The sequence below is a fragment of the Peromyscus maniculatus genome, chromosome 7 (assembly GCF_049852395.1).
Source record: "Peromyscus maniculatus bairdii isolate BWxNUB_F1_BW_parent chromosome 7, HU_Pman_BW_mat_3.1, whole genome shotgun sequence".
NCBI classification, from domain to species: domain Eukaryota; kingdom Metazoa; phylum Chordata; class Mammalia; order Rodentia; family Cricetidae; genus Peromyscus; species Peromyscus maniculatus.
The window spans coordinates 63,636,621-63,655,194 of record NC_134858.1 but is presented as its reverse complement, the minus strand read 5'-3'; the positions used below and the strand labels follow the sequence as shown (position 1 = coordinate 63,655,194).

The 18,574-nt window shown below is 46.0% G+C and overlaps 1 protein-coding gene across 2 annotated transcripts; it reads right to left on the bottom strand.

The window, feature by feature from the left end:
* Positions 1–6,556: 6,556 nt before the first annotated feature.
* Ciao2a (cytosolic iron-sulfur assembly component 2A) lies at positions 6,557–18,444 on the bottom strand. Of its 2 annotated transcripts, XM_006979316.4 has the most exons (5): positions 18,310–18,444; positions 12,534–12,698; positions 12,128–12,177; positions 9,228–9,273; positions 6,557–7,200 (listed from the first exon to the last, which is right to left on the bottom strand). In XM_006979316.4, exons 1-5 carry the CDS (start codon positions 18,431–18,433, stop codon positions 7,103–7,105), a joined length of 483 nt encoding a protein of 160 aa, XP_006979378.1. In that variant the 5' UTR covers positions 18,434–18,444; the 3' UTR covers positions 6,557–7,102. The 2 variants fall into 2 exon arrangements, with proteins under 2 accessions (XP_006979378.1, XP_076432655.1); XM_076576540.1 differs by lacking the exon at positions 12,128–12,177 and having other exon boundaries at positions 6,987–7,200.
* Between the last annotated feature and the right edge of the window lie 130 nt (positions 18,445–18,574).

Here is an 18,574-nt window from a genome sequence, read left to right as displayed (position 1 = left end):
ACTTGGAGATCCACCTGCCTCTGCCTCCCAAGTGCTGGGATTAAAGACGTGCGCCACCACCGCCCTGGGTTGTGTGGTGCTGAGGATGGAACCCAGGCCTTTGAGTGCACTAGGCAAGCACACTGCCAACTGAGCCCCCTCCCCAGGCCCCACATGTAACTGTTACTGGAAGCTGGGCACTCTGCTTACCTGCTATCCTGGTTGGTCTTACTCTACAAACGTGGAGTTAAACAGTCTGAACAGAACTTACGGTTTAAAAAGTCTCAAGCATTCTTGTTCTCTCCTCTCATGTTTTATTTTGTTGAGATGGGGTCTGTGATGGGCAGTTTTGTGTCAGCTTGACACAAGCTAAAGCTATCTGAGAGGAGAAAACCTCAATTTAAAAACGCCTCCATAAGATCAAGCTGTACACGAGCCTGCAGGGTATTTTCTGATTTAGTAATAATGTAGGAGGGCCCAGCTCATTGTGGGTGGTGCCACCCCTGGACTGGTGGTCCTCGGTTCTATAAGACAGCAGGATGAGCAAGCTATGTGGAGCAAGTCAGGAAACAGCACCCTCCATGGCCTCTGCATCAGCTCCTGTCCCCAGGTTCCTGCCCTGTTTGAGTTCCTGTCCTGACTTCCTTTGATGATGAACTATGAATGTGGAAGCTTAAGCCAGATCAACCCTTTCCTCCCCAGTTGCTTTTTGGTCATGGTGTTTCATCAGAGCAATAAAAACCCTGACTAAGACAGGGTCTGTGGTAGTTTGAATGTGAATGGTGTCCAGTGGCTGATATGTTTGAATGCTTGGTTTCCAGTTAGTGGAACTGTTTGAGAAAGTTTAGGAGGTGTGGCCTTGTTGAAAGGGGTGTGGCACTAGGTCCAGTCTCTCTCTCTCTCTCTCTCCCTGCCTGTATGTAGATCAGAATGTAAGCTCTTAGCCATGTGCCTGCCTGGCTCCCATGATGCTCTCTGCCATGATCATGGACTAACCCTCTGACACAGTAAGCAAGCCCCCATCTAAGTGCTTTCTTTTGTAAGGATTGCCTTGGTCATGGTGTCTCTCTACAGCAATAGAACACTAACTAAAGACAGGGTCTTTACATGCAGCACAGGCTGGTCTTAAAAGTCTGGATCCTACTGTCTCAGTTTCTCAAGAACAATATGCCACCACCACTGGAATTTTTCCCGCAGTGTTGGGGACTGAACCCAGGCCTTGTGTATATGAGGCAAGTGCTCTACCATAGCGCTGGACCCTCAGCTACCCTAAAATGTTTCCTAACTCATTCTGTTTCAAAGAAATTTCTCTGCCAGAGATGCACAGAAGAATATAAGGTAATGAGCATGCAGGAAACTAGGAGAGCCTGTCTGTCTGTCCAGGCTCTTCTTGGCTTCTCTGCAGAAGTCCTCCCTCCGAGGAATGGGATAGGACCCTCTGAAGAAGGATCTTATTGTCAGACAAGGTAGAGCTGAGTTTCTTTATGCTGTGCTCCAAAGCAGGAAGAGGGGCTATTCCTGGACCTGCCCTGGTGAAGAAATTTCTGGTTTCCATGACTCCAGGGGAGAAAGGGACAGAGGCACAGGACACAGGAGGGCAGAAGGACAGAGAAACTTTGCTTTTGAGGCTTTGTCTTAATTACTTTTGGGGCTAAGACAGGGTCTCACTTCTTAGCTCAGGTGAGCCTGAACTCATGGCAATCCTCCTGCCTTAGTCTCCAGGGCACTGGGATTATATGCATGAGTCTGGTGCTGGAGGAGTAGCTGAGAGTCCTACTTCTTGCAGGCAACAGGAAGTGGACTGTGACACTAAGCGAAGCTTAAGGAAAAGGGACCTCAAAGCCACCCCCACAGTGACACACTTCCTCCCACAAGGCCTACTCCAACAAGGCCACACCTCCCAATAGTGCCGCTCTCTTTGGGAGCCATTTTCTTTCAAACCACCACAGGTGTTTACAGTGATGACTGAAAAATAGGAACATGTGCTGGGTACAGCAGCACACACTGGAAGTCCCAAGCTTTGTAGGAGGCTGGGGCAGGAGGATCTCTTGAGTCTAATTTAAGGAAAACCTGGGCAATATAGTGAGACCTCATCCCAAAATAAATATATATTAAAAGTCATAGCCAAACAAAATATTAGAAGAATTTCTTTAAAAAAGAAAAGCAAAAAACAAACAAACAAAACAAAAGTGTTGGAGAGAGAGCTCTCAGCAGTTAAGTGTGGTGATCTATCATATCCCCCAATACATTGTGTCTCCCAATAAAATTTACCTGAGGATCAGAGGAAAAAGCCAGCCACTATATTAACGAAGAAGTCAGGCAATGGTAGCACACGCCTTTAATCCTATCACTTGGGAGGCAGGGATCTGTCTGGATCTCTGTGACTTCAAGGCCTGGGAACAGAGCCAGGCATACCGATACCTGCCTTTAATGCCAGCACTAACCACAGAGGTCTGGAGGTCTGTACAGGCAGACAGGAAGTGACAGAGATGGGCAGGAAGAGGAAGTGATGTAGTTGGGCTGAGAGAACAAATGAGAACAGAAGGCATGTAGGTGTGGGTAGACAGGCTTTAACCCCAATTTCTGGCTCCGAGTTTTTTATTAGTAAGACCGTTGAGCAGTTCGTCTACAGTTAAGAGCACTTGCTGCTTTGCAGGGGACCCCAGTTCAGTTCCCGGCAGCCATATGGCAGTCCATAACTCTAGTTCCTGGGACCCTCTTGTGGCCTCTGTGTGCACCAGGTATGCACACAGCACATACACATACATGTAGGCAAGAAATTCATATACATAAGAAGTAAATCTTTTAAAAAATTTTATTGCCAAAAAAAAAAAAAATCAGGAATGGCCAGGCAGTGGTGGTGCACGCTTTTAATCCCAGCACTTGGGAGGCAGAGGCAGGTGGATCTCTGTGAGTTCGAGGCCAGGCTGGTCTACAGAGCAAGTCCCAGGATAGGCTTCAAAAGCTACACACAGAATAGCTGTCTTGGAAAAAACAAACAAACAAACAAACAAAAAACAGAACAAAACAACAGAAGAAAGGAAATCAGGAACACTTCACTATTTACATATGGTAGGTAACATTTTTGTTTGGTTGGTTTTTTGGGACCATGCCTCGTAGCCCAGGCCAGACTTAAACTCCCTCTGTACCTGAGGCTGACCTTGAACTCTGGATCCTCCTGCCTCTACCTCCTGAGAGCTGGATTACAGGCATGCACAGCACTCCTGGTCCTGGTAACATGTTTTGCAAGAATTGGAAGAGAAGAAGAAGCCCCTGGAAAGTTACAGCAAAAGATAGGGAGGAACCCCTAGTATTTCCACAAAGCTAACGTTTCCATGGTCTCAAGAGGAAGGAAGGGCGCAGGCAGAGCTGTGCTGAGACAGCATGTCAACAGAAGCCAGGAGGCTTCTAAAGAAACATCTGCGACCGGCCGAGTGCCATGCTGGAATCAGTTTGGGCCTTTCCCATCCCCCACAACCCTGAAGCTCTGTTGGAAAAGCACTCATCTTCTGTCCACGGGGGATTTCAAACACACATGACTTTTGTCTGGTTGTCTTTCTGGAACGATTTGTCTGTTTCTGTTTGGTAGTGGTGCTGGGCACTGCCCCTACCTACACATGCTAGGGCACACTCTGCTCTATCACTGAGCCTCCTCCTAAGCTCCTTCCTGCCATTTTTACTTCTGATAACATCGTATTTATTTTGTGTGCATGTGTGTGTATCTGTGTGGGTGCTTGTACCACAGCACATATGTGGAGGTCAGAGGACAATTTCGGGAATCAGTTCTCGACTTCCGCCATGTGGATCCCTGGGTTTGAACCCAGGCTGTCAGGCATGGCAGCAGGAGCTCTTACCAGCTGAGCTGTGCACCCCGCCCACCTATCACTTTTAATCCTATAATCACGTCATCAAAATATCCCGTCACAACTCATGCTTGAAAGTATGAACCTGGCATGAAGCCTCTTTCTTCAGACTTGAACCTAGAAAAGTGAGGAAAGGGGCGGCTCCTTGCCCCTTTCCCCTACTTTTCACCCCCCGACTGGTCATTCTCCACTGCCTGGGGAGCCCTGTGGGGCGCTGCCCAACACCCAGACAGTTCTTCCTCTGCCGGTCGGTCGGCTCACGGTCTCTGAGCTCGAAGGTGCTTCCTCTCACCCGAGTTCTTGACCCTAACGGAGGCCCCTCCTCCCTCACTGCTCACTGCTGTTCTTCACTCGATCCCCGGGCACCAGGCAGCACACGTCTACACCCTTTCTGCTGAGGTCTCCTCGGCCCTGCTGAGAGCCTGTTGGCTATCAACCCTGTCAATGATCACCCCACAGCAAAACTCATGAGAAACATTCAAGCACAGCTTTGCCTTCAAAGCAGCTAACCCTGGGGCCAGAGAGATGGCTCAGTGGTTAAGAGCACTTGTTGCTCTTGCAGGACCCAGGTTCAATTCCCAGGACCCACATGGTAGAGCACTACCATCTGTAACTCCTATTTCAAGGGATCTGATGCCCTCTTCTGGCCTCCACAGGTACTAGGCACATATGTGGTACACAGATATACATGCAGGCAAAACATACATATACTTAAAATTTAAAAAAAAAAAAATAGTATTTTTTTCCAAGTAGTTCTAAATTTCCAAAGCAGGAGTCGCCCCCAGCCTCTACCCTCTTCCACTTTGTCCCTAAGGCCTGCCGCTGATGTCCCGAGTCTCTCATCTGCAGACAGCACAAACTCTGAGTTAGCTTCTTAAAATTCCTTCTGTGAGATGTTCTGTATGGCAAATGTGTTGCTCTGATTGGTTAGTAAATAAAACACTGATTGGCCTGTGGCTAGGCAGGAAGTATAGGCGGGACTAACAGAGGAGAAAAGAAAGAACAGGAAGGCAGAAGAAGTCACTGCCAGCCGCCACCAGGACAAGCTGCATGTGAAGATGCCGGTAAGCCACGAGCCATGTGGCAAGGTATAGATTCATGGAAATGGATTAATTTAAACTATAAGAACAGTTAGCAAGAAGCCTGCCACGGCCATACAGTTTGTAAGCAATATAAGTCTCTGTGTTTACTTGGTTGGGTCTGTGTGGCTGTGGGACTGGCTGATGACAAAGATTTGTCCTGACTGTGGGCCAGGCAAGAAAACTCTAGCTACAAATTCCCCTCAACAGAGTGCCACATGTTACATCCCAGCCTTCTGCCAAAATGGGTGTTTGCACCCAGCACTCTGTGACTTAGTGTTTCATAACAAACTAGCCCCTTCCTCAAAAAAAATAATCTTAGTGAAATAAACAATAAACATGCAGTCTCTTGCATAGCTCTTCTGGTCAGAAATTGGGGAGTGGCTTATCTGATCAGTTCTCGCTCAGGGTCTCTTATTAGGCTCTTACCCACTTGCCACAGTGACTGAGGATGGAAGATGGCTTCCACGGTGGTTCACTCAGCTTGTAAATTGGTGCATGGTGATTGTAGGAAGCCTTGGGGCGACCTCTACTTGTGAAAATCTCCACTGGGATGCTTGAATGCCCTCAGACTATGGGGGCCAGAACCTGGCAAAGTGAGCAATCCTATTCAATACCTATTCCAATCCGAACTCACAATCCCACACTGTCCTCTGCCATGTCTAGTTGGGTCTGCCCACCAGCTCTGAATCTGAAACTGTCTGAGAACGCAAGTGCCAGGTAGTGAGGAACATCAGGGGCTGGTGCAAGCTATCTATTACACCCTTTGCACACGGCCGATGAACACTCTACCTATTACACCCTTTGCACACGGCCGATGAACACTCTTCCCCGTATCAAGATGAACCAAGTATGAGCCGGGCGGTGGTGGCGCACGCCTTTAATCCCAGCACTCGGGAGGCAGAGCCAGGCGGATCTCTGTGAGTTCGAGGCCAGCCTGGGCTAACAAGTGAGTTCCAGGAAAGGCGCAAAGCTACACAGAGAAATCCTGTCTCGAAAAAACCAAAAAAAAAAAAAAAAAAAAAAAAAAGTGAAGATGAACCAAGTATAAGGAAAGACCAGAACAAGCATCTGGATTGATTCAGTAAAAACAAAACAAAAACCTTTGGGACAACTTCACTGTTCTTTTTTTGGAGGGATGTTGAATCCGGGTACATGACCTTGCAAAGCATAACACTTTCACTGTGCTATAACCCAACTCTTCTTTGGGGGACTTCTTTAAAACTGTGTAAGCACCAGGCTAGAGAGAGGGCTCAGTGTTGAAGAGCCCCCACCTGCACTGCTCCTCCAGAGGACCTGGGTTCGATCCCAGCACCCACAGGGCAGCTAACAACAGTTTGTAACTCCAGTCCCAGGGGGGTTGATTCTTCTTCTGGACTCCTTAGACACCAGACAAGCATGTGGTGCACATATAAACATGCAGGTAAAACAATCATACACATAAAATAAATTATTTCAAATCGACCCTCTCCACATTATGTTCCTCAGCTCTAAATGGGTCCAGGGTTCCCCACAAAGGAAGGCAGGGCCTCTCCTTAAGGATTCCTACTCATTTTTAGACTTCTCTCTACATAAAAATCAGTGAACATAGCTTTGGAGATATCTTAGAAGTTCACATTGACATTAGGTGAGCCATTACAAGAATCATCTGTTGTATTTATTTAGAATGATGATTTAAATCAAATATATTTGGGCACAGTAGATATTTGACATGAAAAGCAGTTGTATCAGAATGGTCATCAGAAAAATAGTAACATTTTACACATAATAACTAGAAAATATTTTTCTGTCTGATCACTTAGGTTAGAAATCCTGAGAATGTTACTCTCTGAACAATTAGGTTCTACTTCATAACTGCTCGGAAAGAATCCTTTAAAAAAGCAGGCGATGGTGGTGCACGCCTTTAATCCCAGCACTCAGGAGGCAGAGGCTGGGGGATCTCTGTGAGTTTGAGGCCAGCCTGGTCTACAAAGAGAGCTTCAGGATAGCCAGGGCTGTTACACAGAGAAACCCTGTCTCAAAAAATAAAAACAAACAACAAACAAACAAAAAAACACGAAAAAACTTTAAAAAAAATGCTTTGAGGTACAAATCACCTACATATTCAACGTGAGTCCCGCATTTTACAAAGATTTAAACAACCAGATTGAATGACTACAGGTCCCTGGCTCTTCGGCCATCTCAGTCAGGCTCAAGGACGCACTGTTCCACGATTTCCCGCAGGTTGGGGTTCTCCATCGCAGCTGCCACTCGCTCTTTGTCATTTATCTGCTTGTTGACTGCAAAACACGTGGACAAAAGTTAACAGAGCTGTGTCAACAGAGACCAGACGGCCATTTGTATGAGCCTGCCAAAACGACGAGTTTAACTCCTTGAGAACCTACAACTAATTATTGAGAACTTTAATTACTCATCATTCAGTTTCTTTTAAGATGTTTTTCTTTTGTGTGTGCACACACACACACGTGTGAGAATTGCTCACAAGTCCTATGGAGGCCACAATAGGGTTGCTGCATGTCTTGGGGCTGAAGCTCTAAGTGGGGTGAACTGAACCCCAGTCCTCTGGAAGAACAACACACGCTCTTAACCACTGAGCCGGCTCTCTAGCCCCTCCTAACGCCGTGTCTCAGGTCTGGAAAGCAGTCTCAAGAGAAAAACACTCTATTGCTCTCCCACTCTACAAGCAATGCTAGTCTAATTTCTTTCTTTCTTGGCATCACCAACACACACATTTCTATATTCAGAGTGAAATTCTAAACTGCCACTTTCCCCCCATTTCAGCCCGCTTTTTAAATTGCAGTGCTGCTCACATGGCAAAAATTCTAAGTGTTTTGGCCAGGCATGGTGGTGCCTACCTTTACACCCAGGACTCAGGGAAGAGGCAGGAGGATCTCTGTGAGTTTGAAGCCAGCTTGTTCTATGAAATGAGATCAAGTCTCACAAATAAATAAAATGGACTGGGAATACAGCTCAATGGTACAGCACTTGCCTCGCATATATGAGGCCCTGGGTTCAGTCCCCAGCATGACAAAGATTAATAATTCAAATAAATAAAGTGAGGACTGAGAAGATGGCTCAGAGATTAAGAGTACTGGATGCTTTTCCAGAGGACCTGGCTTTGATTCCCAGAACCCATATGGCAGCTAAGAACATAACTTCACTGCCAGGGAGTCTGATGCCCCTTCTGGCCTCTGCAGGCACTGGAGGCATGCAAACAGGTACACAGACATGCATGCAGGCAAAACATCCACACACATCAAATAAAAATAAATAAACAAAGTAAAAGGTAAAGCTCCTAGTTTCTGGGGTTTGGTGCATTTATCCCCAGGGAATGTAAAGCTAGGACATGATTTTCACCATTGTCCTGACAGTACCTAGCAGACTTCTAGGACAGGCTGGTGGGCTGATGCAGTGAGTATTCTCTGCACCTCTCTCCTAGTATACATTTTGATGCATCTCTCTCTCTCTCCCCCCAGCCCTGTGTGTACTTTTGGGCTCATGATCTTCCATCTCACTCTTTCCCATCACCACCCTGTTCCTCCCTCCTCTGCTCTTCTTTACACTATCTATCAGTCTATCTAGTGACGAAAGGTAAACAAACATTTTTATCATTTATTTGAGACAGAGTCTTTCTATGCAGTCCTGACTATAAACCAGGCTGGCTTCAAACTCAGATTGGCCTGCCTCTACCTCCCGACTGCTGGGACTGGAGGCGCGCCACCACCACACCTGACAGAAAACAAACATTTCCAATGTTCTTCTCTTTACTTGGTCTCATCATTTGTATAATATTCTGTTTCCCATGTACCACGTCACTAATTGGGAAACATTATGTCTTTTGCTGTTTTCAGATCCCACCTCTACAGTTTTCAAATGACTACTGGCTGACTTTTCTCTGCAGACTAGGGGTCCTCAATAGACAGTCACCTCCCACTTCCGTCCTAGCACATTAACTCTAACAGACAGCCTCAGCCCTGAGATTCCCTAACGCTTGATTTGTGAGATCCCCAGTTTCAACTTTCCCACAGCTAAGGAACTGTCAGAGCAGAACCAAACCTTTGAAGTCCACGATCCCTAGAACTGGATGTTTACAGATCCGTTTGTAGCCTACGGCCTGAACCAGTTACTATTCATGGGCCCCAGTTTACCAGAGACACAGTGGAAAATGACCTGTGACGGAAAAGCACAACTCGTGGTGTCCCCTCTATTTGCAGGCACCCCAACAGAGCAGTGGCTGACAGATAACCTAGCACCCAGACAGAAGTATGAGCTGCAGCCGTTTGCAGTAACGTTTGCCATCACTTACTGTCTTCTTCTGTCGAGTGAGTTCCTTCAGAAATGTAGATTTCCAACTGGAAAGAAACGAGACAGAAGCAAAACATCTGAACATCCTGAGAGCTCAGGGAGGGGTGTGCAGGGCAGACCCAGGGATCAGGGAGGAAAGCCCAAACCCTCTTTCTAATATCAGAGACCTCAACAGGATGGAACGGACAGTAGTATTTCCACCAACTGACCTGCAGGGGGCGTGCACATGGATTTCTGTATGAATACACACAGTTTTGTACAGAGATCTCACAGGATCTTTGCCCCACCCTCTTATCCTTCCAAATCCATATCTAATTTGCCCTCTGTCCCACCTCCCAGGGGCGCCACATCAACAACCTAGTGTTGTTTCTTCCCTCCTCCTTTCCACACTCACTCTCTCACATCTTTTACTCTTACGCATATTTTATATGCACACATACAGTTACTGTTTTACAAAAATGAGACAAATATGTAGTTTTTTTTTTTGCATCCTCCTTTTCCTCTATTATCTTGCAAAATTTATTCCCAAGTGTGATACCAGTAAAGCCATCTCATTTAGACTTGCTAGGCCCACAAATTAGTCAACTTCTAAGCACAAGAGCTTTTGATACAACCACAAAACTGCTGCAAATCCTGTGGCTCAGGCAAGCCTGTGCAGAGTACCCAGAGGCACAGAATCACCACGGAGATCGGCCTTGTTTGATCGAAAACACTCAAAACCCATTATAGTTAATAAGGACCTTAGAGACCATCAAGTTCAGTCTCTTTTAAAAACACAAAATATGGGCTGACGAGATGCTCAGTATGTAGAAGTGCTTGCCAGACACACCCGATTACCTGAATTCAATACCTAGAAGTCACAAAGGAGGGAAAGAAGCAACTCCTAAAAGTTATGCTCTGACCTCCATTCATGTGCCACAGAACACATGCATCCTCACTCACACATACACACTATTAGAAAGACCACCATGCAGATTCCCCCAATGGCATAATGCTTATTGAACCCATGAGTATCACTCTCCACTCCTTCACTCTGGTTAAAAATTACACATGACTCAGTATTCTGAAATAGCCATAGGCTGGGCATGGTGACAGATGCTTTTAATCCCAGCACTTGAGAGACAGCAGCAGGTGCATCTCTGTGAGTTTGAGGCCAGCCTGGTCTATATAATGAGCTCCAGGACAGCTAGAGCTACATAGTGAGACCCTGTCTCAAAAAAAGGCTGACAGAGATGGAGTCAAGTATTTATCCCCCTATTCCTTTGTGAATTATTAATATACCTCAGTGTAACCAAGTAGTTAATGAGGCAACGGTCATCAATAATGGGACAAACTAAAACTACAGCCTCTTGATGTCATGTAACGAGACCATGTTTATTCTGTTCTTTCCAAAAATGAGTAACAATCTAATCATAAAACATCTGAAGGGGGCTGGAGAGATGGCTCAGAGGTTAAGAGCACTGGCTGCTCTTCCAGAGGTCCTGAGTTCAATTCCCAGCAACCACATGGTGGCTCACAACCATCTGTAATGAGATCTGGTTCCCTCTTCTGGCCTGTAGGCATACATGCAGACAGAACACTGTATACATAATAAATAAATAAATCTCTAAAAAAAAAATCTGAAAACCCAATGTGAGAGACAATCTATGAAATGTCTACTCTACACTCTTCACAAGTGTCCAGATCACTGGTTGTGCTGATGGTGCTTATGATCTCAGCACTTGGGAAGCAGCCAAAATGGACTCTAATGAGAACATGTGATGGCAGGGAAGCATAGTAATGGGAGGGAACATTGCCATGAAGGACATTACTGGACAATTGGGGAAACAATTATATATCGTTTTAAAATTTATTTACTTTATGTGTATAAAAGTTTTATCTGCACTTATGTATGTGTATAGCATGTCCATGGGAGTCAGAAGAAGGATAGGAGTTACAGATGGTTGTGAGCCACCATGTGGGTGCTAGGAATTGAACTCAGGTCCTCTGCAAGAGCAGCCAGTGCCTATAACCACTGAACCATCTCCTCAGCCCCAAAACGATAATTTTTTTTCAGTTTTTTTAAAATTTATTTTTACTTTATGTGTGTTGGTGTTCTGCCATGGGTGTCTGGTCCCCTGGCACTGGAGTTGTGAGCTGCCATGTGGGTACTGGGAATTGAACCAAGGTCTTCTGGAAAAGCAGTTAATACTCTCAACCACTGAGCCATCTCTCCAGCCCCCCAAAACAATGTTTTTAACTTCACAAAAAGTGGGAACAACTCAAATGTCTAACAACTGATAAGAAAGTAGAAAAAAACCCAAGGTGTCTCTATACAATGGACTATTATATAATACAAAAGAATGAAATACCTATGCATGATAAAGCATAAACACTGACAACATACTAAGTCAAAGACTCCACATACTATAGAACTTCATTAAAATGAAATGTCCAAAGGCAAATCATGGAGAGAGGAGATGGATGGTTGTCCCAGTATAGAGAAGGGTATGGTGAAGAGTCGAGTGACAGCTAGTAAGTATATGCTGACAGACAGACAGACAGACAGCCTTCCTGTCTGCCTGCCTGCCTGCCTGCCTTTCCATTTTTGATACAGGATCTGGCTATGTAGTCCAGGCTAGCTCCTATCTCAGCCTCCCAAGTGGTGACACTACACTTACATGCAACCACACTTGACTGGTTAAAGGGCTTCTTTTGAAGGCAATGCAAATGTTCTACAAGTGACTCAGAGACAGCAGCGGAGCTCTGCAGGAGTTATGAGAAACCACTACTGCCCACTTCAGGGGGCTTGTATGATGTGTGCCTTATATCTTAACAAGCGTCATAAAAGACAATGTGGAGCAGGCACACGGTTCAGTGGCAGGGCACTGGCCTAGTTAAGATAATAACAAGCTTTCTTACCTTGTGTTTGAATGGCAGACACCGCTGAAGCTTTACTCTTAAGCACAGTCCTGTGACGGGGAAAAAAAAATCCATTATCTCTTTATCTCTCTCTGTCTATCTTTTCCCTCTTTTTGTTTTTTTGAAACAGGGTTTCTCCGTGTAACAGCCCTGGCTATCCTAGAACTCACTCTGTAGACCAGGCTGGCCTTGAACTCAAAGATCTGCTTGCCTCTGCCTCCTGAGTACTGGGATTAAAGACGTGTGCTATCACCACCTGGTCTTTTATCTCTAATTAGTTTTAGAAAATGCACAAAGCTTAGACTGTGTCCACATACTATAAAACAGCCCAGACTGAATCCACATACCGTATGAAAGCCCAGACTGTCCACATAGTATATGACAACTTACAAACACACACCCTTACCAATAAGAGTTGCCAAAGAGCAATGAGGTACTGTTGGTGTGAACTTGATGATAACCAAATAGTCTTCTTCATTGATTTCCTGAACCTCCACACAACTCTCCGTTACCACTTCCAGTTCTTCTAAAGTATTGGGCTTTTCTGGGTCCCGGATAGTTCGAATCAAATCTACAGGAATCAGAGACGAGGCATTAAATGAAAATATGAGTATCCTCAGTGAGGATGATTCTTCCCATCTCAGCTGGAGCACTGACTACTTTTTAAAGATTTATTTTGATTTTATGTTATGTTTGCCTCTCTACATTACATGTATGTGTGTGCATGGAGTGCCCACAGCAGCCAGAAGAGAGCCTCAGACCCCAATGAATGGGCGTTACATACAGCTGTAAGCTGCCATGTGGTTGTTGGGAACTGAATCCAGGTTCTCTGCAAGAACAGCCAGTGTTCCTAACTGTTGAGCCGTCTCTCCAGCTTCCACCACCCCACCCTAACTTTCTTTTAAACAAACATTTCAGCAACTCCCAATTTTCTGACAGAAATTTCCACTACTTTTGAGAAAACTATTTTCTTGGATCATTATTAGCCCACATCCAGTTTCTTAATTCATATCCTTAGGGAATAGAATGGGGAAAACATCAAGGGAGCACCAGAGGAATTTCGGCTAAAGAGAAGGTGGGATTGAGCCTTTCAATATTTCACATTTAAACTGAAGGACAGAAGCACCAGGAATGTCCTTAGCTTGGAACCCAGTGAAAGGAAAGAGTAGAAAGGAAGGGTGGGGCCCAGCCACCAGGGTCTTTCACAACCAGCCACAGGCAGCAGAGAGTCCTCAAGAGACTTAGAACAAGGAAGAGAAAAGGACAGTGCAGTGAGCTGTCAGCTACAAGGCCCAGAACCAAAGAGCAGCGCTAAAGACAGCCACAGAGAAGCTAGGCCTCAAATCCGCACACAACAGGGACAGAGATGGGACACGCAATGAAGTCATTTCAGAGGAACTGACGTGTGGCAACTCGTTACATCTGGAAGAGAAGCATAGAGAGGAAAGGAAGATGACTCAGATTTTACGTTAACAGTATTAAGATAAAAAACGGGTCATGGGGGCTAGCCGGAGAAAATATAGCACTTGCAGCCAAGCCTGAAGACCCGAGTTCGATCTCTCAGCCCCACACGGTAGAAAGACTGACAGCAAATAGTTCAGTTTCATACGCAGTGATGTTGAAGGTGCTTCAGCACAAGCCAACGAAACATTCCAGCAAATTCTTTTTTTTAAAAAACATTTATTTGTTTATTATTATGTATACAGTGTTCTGCCTTGCAGGCCAGAAGAGGGCACCAGATCTCATTACAGGTGGTTGTAAGCCACCATGTGGGTGCTGGGAATTGAACCTAGGTCCTCTGGAAGAGAGGTCAGTGCTCTTAACCACTGAGCTATCATCTCTCCAGCCCCAGCAAATTCTGTAGTGTAGTAGTGTAGTGTAGTGTAGTGCAGTGCAGTGCAGTGTAGTGCAGTAGTGTAGTACAGTGCAGTGCAGTGTAGTGCAGTAGTGTAGTACAGTACAGTGAAATGTAGTAGTGCAGTGTAGTATAGTAGTGCAGTGCAGTGCAGTGTAGTGTAGTAGTGTAGTGTAGTGGTGTAGTGTAGTGCAGTGCAGTGTAGTGTAGTGCAGTGCAGTGCAGCGCAGTGTAGTGTAGTAGTGTAGTGTAGTGGTGTAGTGTAGTGCAGTGCAGTGTAGTGTAGTGTAGTGCAGTATAGTGTAGTGCAGTGCAGTGCAGTGTAGTGTAGTAGTGTAGTGTAGTGTAGTAGTGTAGTTCAGTGTAGTGTAGTGTAGTGCACACCAAGGCTAGAGTGGTAGTTGAATGGGGGTGGGGGAAGGGGGGTTAGGGGGTGGCCCATGCCTTTAATCCCAGAACTCATGAGGCAGAGGCAGGTGAATCTCTGTGAGTTCAAGGCCAGCCTGGTCTACAGAGCAAGATCCAGCACAGGCACCAAAACTACACAGAGAAACCCTGTCTGGAAAAAGAAAAGAATGAGAAGCACTTTGGCTGAATATTCAGTTACCAGGAATATTTCAAAACAACAACAACAACAAAACTGTTGTCTGGGCCCTACCTCTAGGCATTCTGATTGAACTGGTTTAAAGCATGACCTGAACAGCTAGAGTTTTTAAAACTTCTCAGATTGTTTTCTTAAAATTCTTTGTTGGTTTTATGCCCATGAATGTTTTGCCTACATGTACATGTATGTGTACAGCACAGGGCAGTGCCTGCAGACGTCTGAAGAAGGCTTCAGATCCCCTGGACCTGGAAGTTAGGATAGTTGTGAGCCACCAAGTGGGTGCTAGGAATCGAACCCTGGTGTTCTGCAAAAGCAACAAGTACTCTTAACCACTGAGCCATCTCTCCAGCCCTCTCAGGTCATTCTTATATGCAACCTAGTTTGAGACGCCTTGGTGTAAAGGGACGGAAACCCACAGATAGAGCCCTGAAAGTTAGCTGTGGCACATGCCTGTAATCCTGGCACTGTTGAGACTGAAGCAGGAGGAGCTTGAATTTTAGGACCTCCCAGGCTGCACAATCAGGCCCTGTCTCGGAAAGAAAAACACCCAAACAGAAAAGTAAAGAGGAACAGAGAAGGGAAGAGAGAGATATTTAATAACATCAAATGCTACAGGAAAAGCTAAGGTGGAAGACTTTGAATTCAAGGTCATCCTGGGCTACACTGTGAGACTTTCAAAAAGAAAAAGGACAAGCATGAAAGGAAAAGCAAAAAGAATGAGAAGGGAAGACAGAGGTGGTCAACTTTAAACACTCCGGGAAAACTCAGGCTAAGGTGGTCTTGGATTTGTTAATCCACGAGCCACTAGTAAGAAAGTAGTTTGGCAGAAGTGCAAGAGGAAGCCAACAGAACTGAAAATGCATTCCTAAAGCAGAAGCGTTATACGGAGGCTTTTAGCTCAGAGGGAAGGCTGAAAAAAAGGAGATCGAAACTATGAAGGGAGGCTGGTAAAAGACAGCGGAAGGGAAGGGGATTGAAGACGAGGAGGAGGCTAGACCCTGCGTTGGCAGGGGCCAGGACAAGAGTGCCATCTTACCTTGAGGCTATGAAAAAATAAATAAATAAAGAGAAGACTGATAAGGACAAAGTGGATACGGGTTTGATGCCTTTAGGAGCTCGGGGTCTGTTTTATCACACATACCTCCCCAGTGACCACATGAGCAGCTGGGGAAAACAATCAAACTTTCCTTCCCCCAGGCCATCTTCTGGCCTTGCCAATAAACTAGAAAATGAATTTGAAAATACAGGCAGGAAAGAGGATAAAATTTCCCTTCACTTAGCAGATTATTATGGGATTGAGGGAGGTAGGGTTTTCCTTCTCCTATCCTAGGCTTCTCCTTGTAAGCTTAACTTGTAAAAAGCTGTATTATGTTCTTTGAACACTCCTAAATCCTGAAATTAAACCTTAACCCCTTATTAGCACCTCCAGCTTTCTAGCGAATTGAGAAGCTTGTTCTCCCATTCCTCTCCCATTCTCCCCATACCCGCCACTAAGTTTTTGCTGCTCTGTACTGACATTAAGGTCTACTCTTGCAGAGGACCTAAGTTCAGGTCTCAGCACCAACATGTGGCAGTATACAACCTCCTGTAACTCCAACTTCAGGGAGATCCAACACTTCTGGCCTCCCTGGACACACACACACTTTTAAAAATTAATGTTTAAAGGCAGGCCGGTGGTGGCGCACGCCTTTAATCCCAGCACTCGGGAGGCAGAGGCAGGCGGATCTCTGTGAGTTCGAGGCCAGCCTGGGCTACCAAGTGAGTTCCAGGAAAGGCGCAAAGCTACACAGAGAAACCCTGTCTCGAAAAACCAAAAAAAAAAAAAAAAAAAAAAAAAAAAAAAAATGTTTAAAAAGAAAATTCTTCTTTTAAATTTAAAAGTTTCACTGGGGGTGTGCTGAGATGGTCCATCAGGTAAAGGTGCCTGCCACCAAATAAGCTTAAGCTCCTGGGTTCCATCCCCAGGACCCACTTGGTGGAAGGAAAAAACTGGCTCCAGCGAGTTGTCCTCTGACTTCTGAATTTGCACTGTGACGTGCGTGCATATGTGCAAACATGCACAAAGTAAATAAACGTAATAGAAGTCATTTAAAATTTCAGTATTCAGTTCCAACCTATTATCCAAAGCAACAGCCAACCACACACCTCCACCTGCAAACACTGGTATCGCCTTCTGGACTGCTGATTCCCTATGTCTTCTCACCTCCATATTTTACTCTGGTTTCTTCAAGCTTATATGACCTCCGACATCCAGGTCCAAATTACTCTTCAAGGCCCAACTCAAGTAACTCTCTTACATCTTTGCAGATGTTTCTAGTCCGTTTACTAACCTTTTTTCCTGAATGTCGTATCTCCTACCTAAGCTGTGACCTTCTTCTACTGCATACTATATTTTTGCATATGTGGGTTTCTTTCACTATGAACATGAGGACTAGAATCATCTCTATTGCAGAGTTGCAGTCTGCAGATGCTATAGATAGAGGTACGGTAGGACAGGACTGTTTTGTGGAGATAGAACACTCATAATTATCTTCTGCCTGGGGTTGTCAGCCTTGCCTCTACAAAGAGAGAGTAAACCTGATTAGGTCCCCGGCTCTTTCCCCTTGGAATCATCCTTCCTGGCCTATAACCCTTACCTAAATTATATTTGTAGGACCAGATTGCGCTCGCTTCGCTCTCTCGCTCTCTTTTCTTTTTGGTTTTTCGAGACAGGGTTTCTCTGTATAACAGCCCCCTGGCCGCCCTGGAACTCACTATGTAGACCAGGCTGGCCTGGAACTCACATATATCCGCCTGCCTCTGTCTCCTATGTGCGAGGATTAAAGGCGTGCGCCACCACCGCCCAGGTAGGACCAGATCTCCTAGCGCTACATCTAGGCTAGAGGTGGAGCACATCTAGCTTGCACGAGACCCTAGATTTTCTCCCCGACCCAGAAAAGGAATACTACAAGTGTGTGTGGGGGGAGGGGGCAAGGAAAGGCTGGGGTGGGAGGGGCAAGGGTGGAGGAGGAGGTGTAGAGAGAGAGAACAAGGCACTACGTTTGGAATCACAAGTTTGGTTTTCTCTGTTCCTTATTGACAATGTGGCCTCCAGGTACTTGTTAAACCACTCCTCCCCGCCCTCCCTAATCTGAACAATGAAGACAGTCCCTCAAAGTGGAGAGTATCTGAGAGAATACATACATACATACATACATACATACATACATATACATCTTGACTGTGCAAGAGAATTGTACATTTGAAGCCTCACGCTGAGATGTCTATTTCAACCTCTTCACTTCCTACTGACTCTGTCACAGGAGAGAGTGGCTGTGACCTTGGGCCAGTCCCCAATTCAGCCAGTACTCAACAGTGGCCTCGGCTATGGCAGGAGGAGCGCGCGTTCAGTAGCTGAAGAAGGAAAGACTCTCAGCTTTGCTCCCTGCCCACGGTAAACTCATTCTGCCCACGCGCCTTGACATAGTCCCTGGAGCGGTAGGCAGGCCAGGGGAATGAAGGTTTGAGTTCCAGACTCGATTTCGCACCGAGTTTAAGAATAGCCCGGGTCCCAGAATGACCGAAATCGCTGCGTGACTTGGGACCCGGAAGTACACGCTTCCTTCTAGGTCTGGCAAAAACCCGAGTGTCCACTCCAGCCCAAAAGTGAGGCCCTCCTCCACCCTCTCTCCCCTGCCGCCTCTCCAAAGAACGACAAATGCTGTTCTGGGTAAAGTTAATTACCATAAACCTCTAGCGCTTTCTCTTCCATGATCCGGGGCTGCCGGGCAGCTCCCTGCTCAGAAAAGCCTGAGAGCCATAGGACCCTGCTCAGCGTCCAGGAGAGCAGCCCGGACACCCGCTCCATTCTCACGTTCCGCCATCCCTGGCGACTGTCCCAACCGAGCCACCGTCTTTCCGCAGCCGGCCTCAGGAGCTATCAACTTCCTGGTCTTCAAATAAACCAAGACACGTGTAAAGGTTTCGGGGAGCCGAGGCTAGGCGGGGC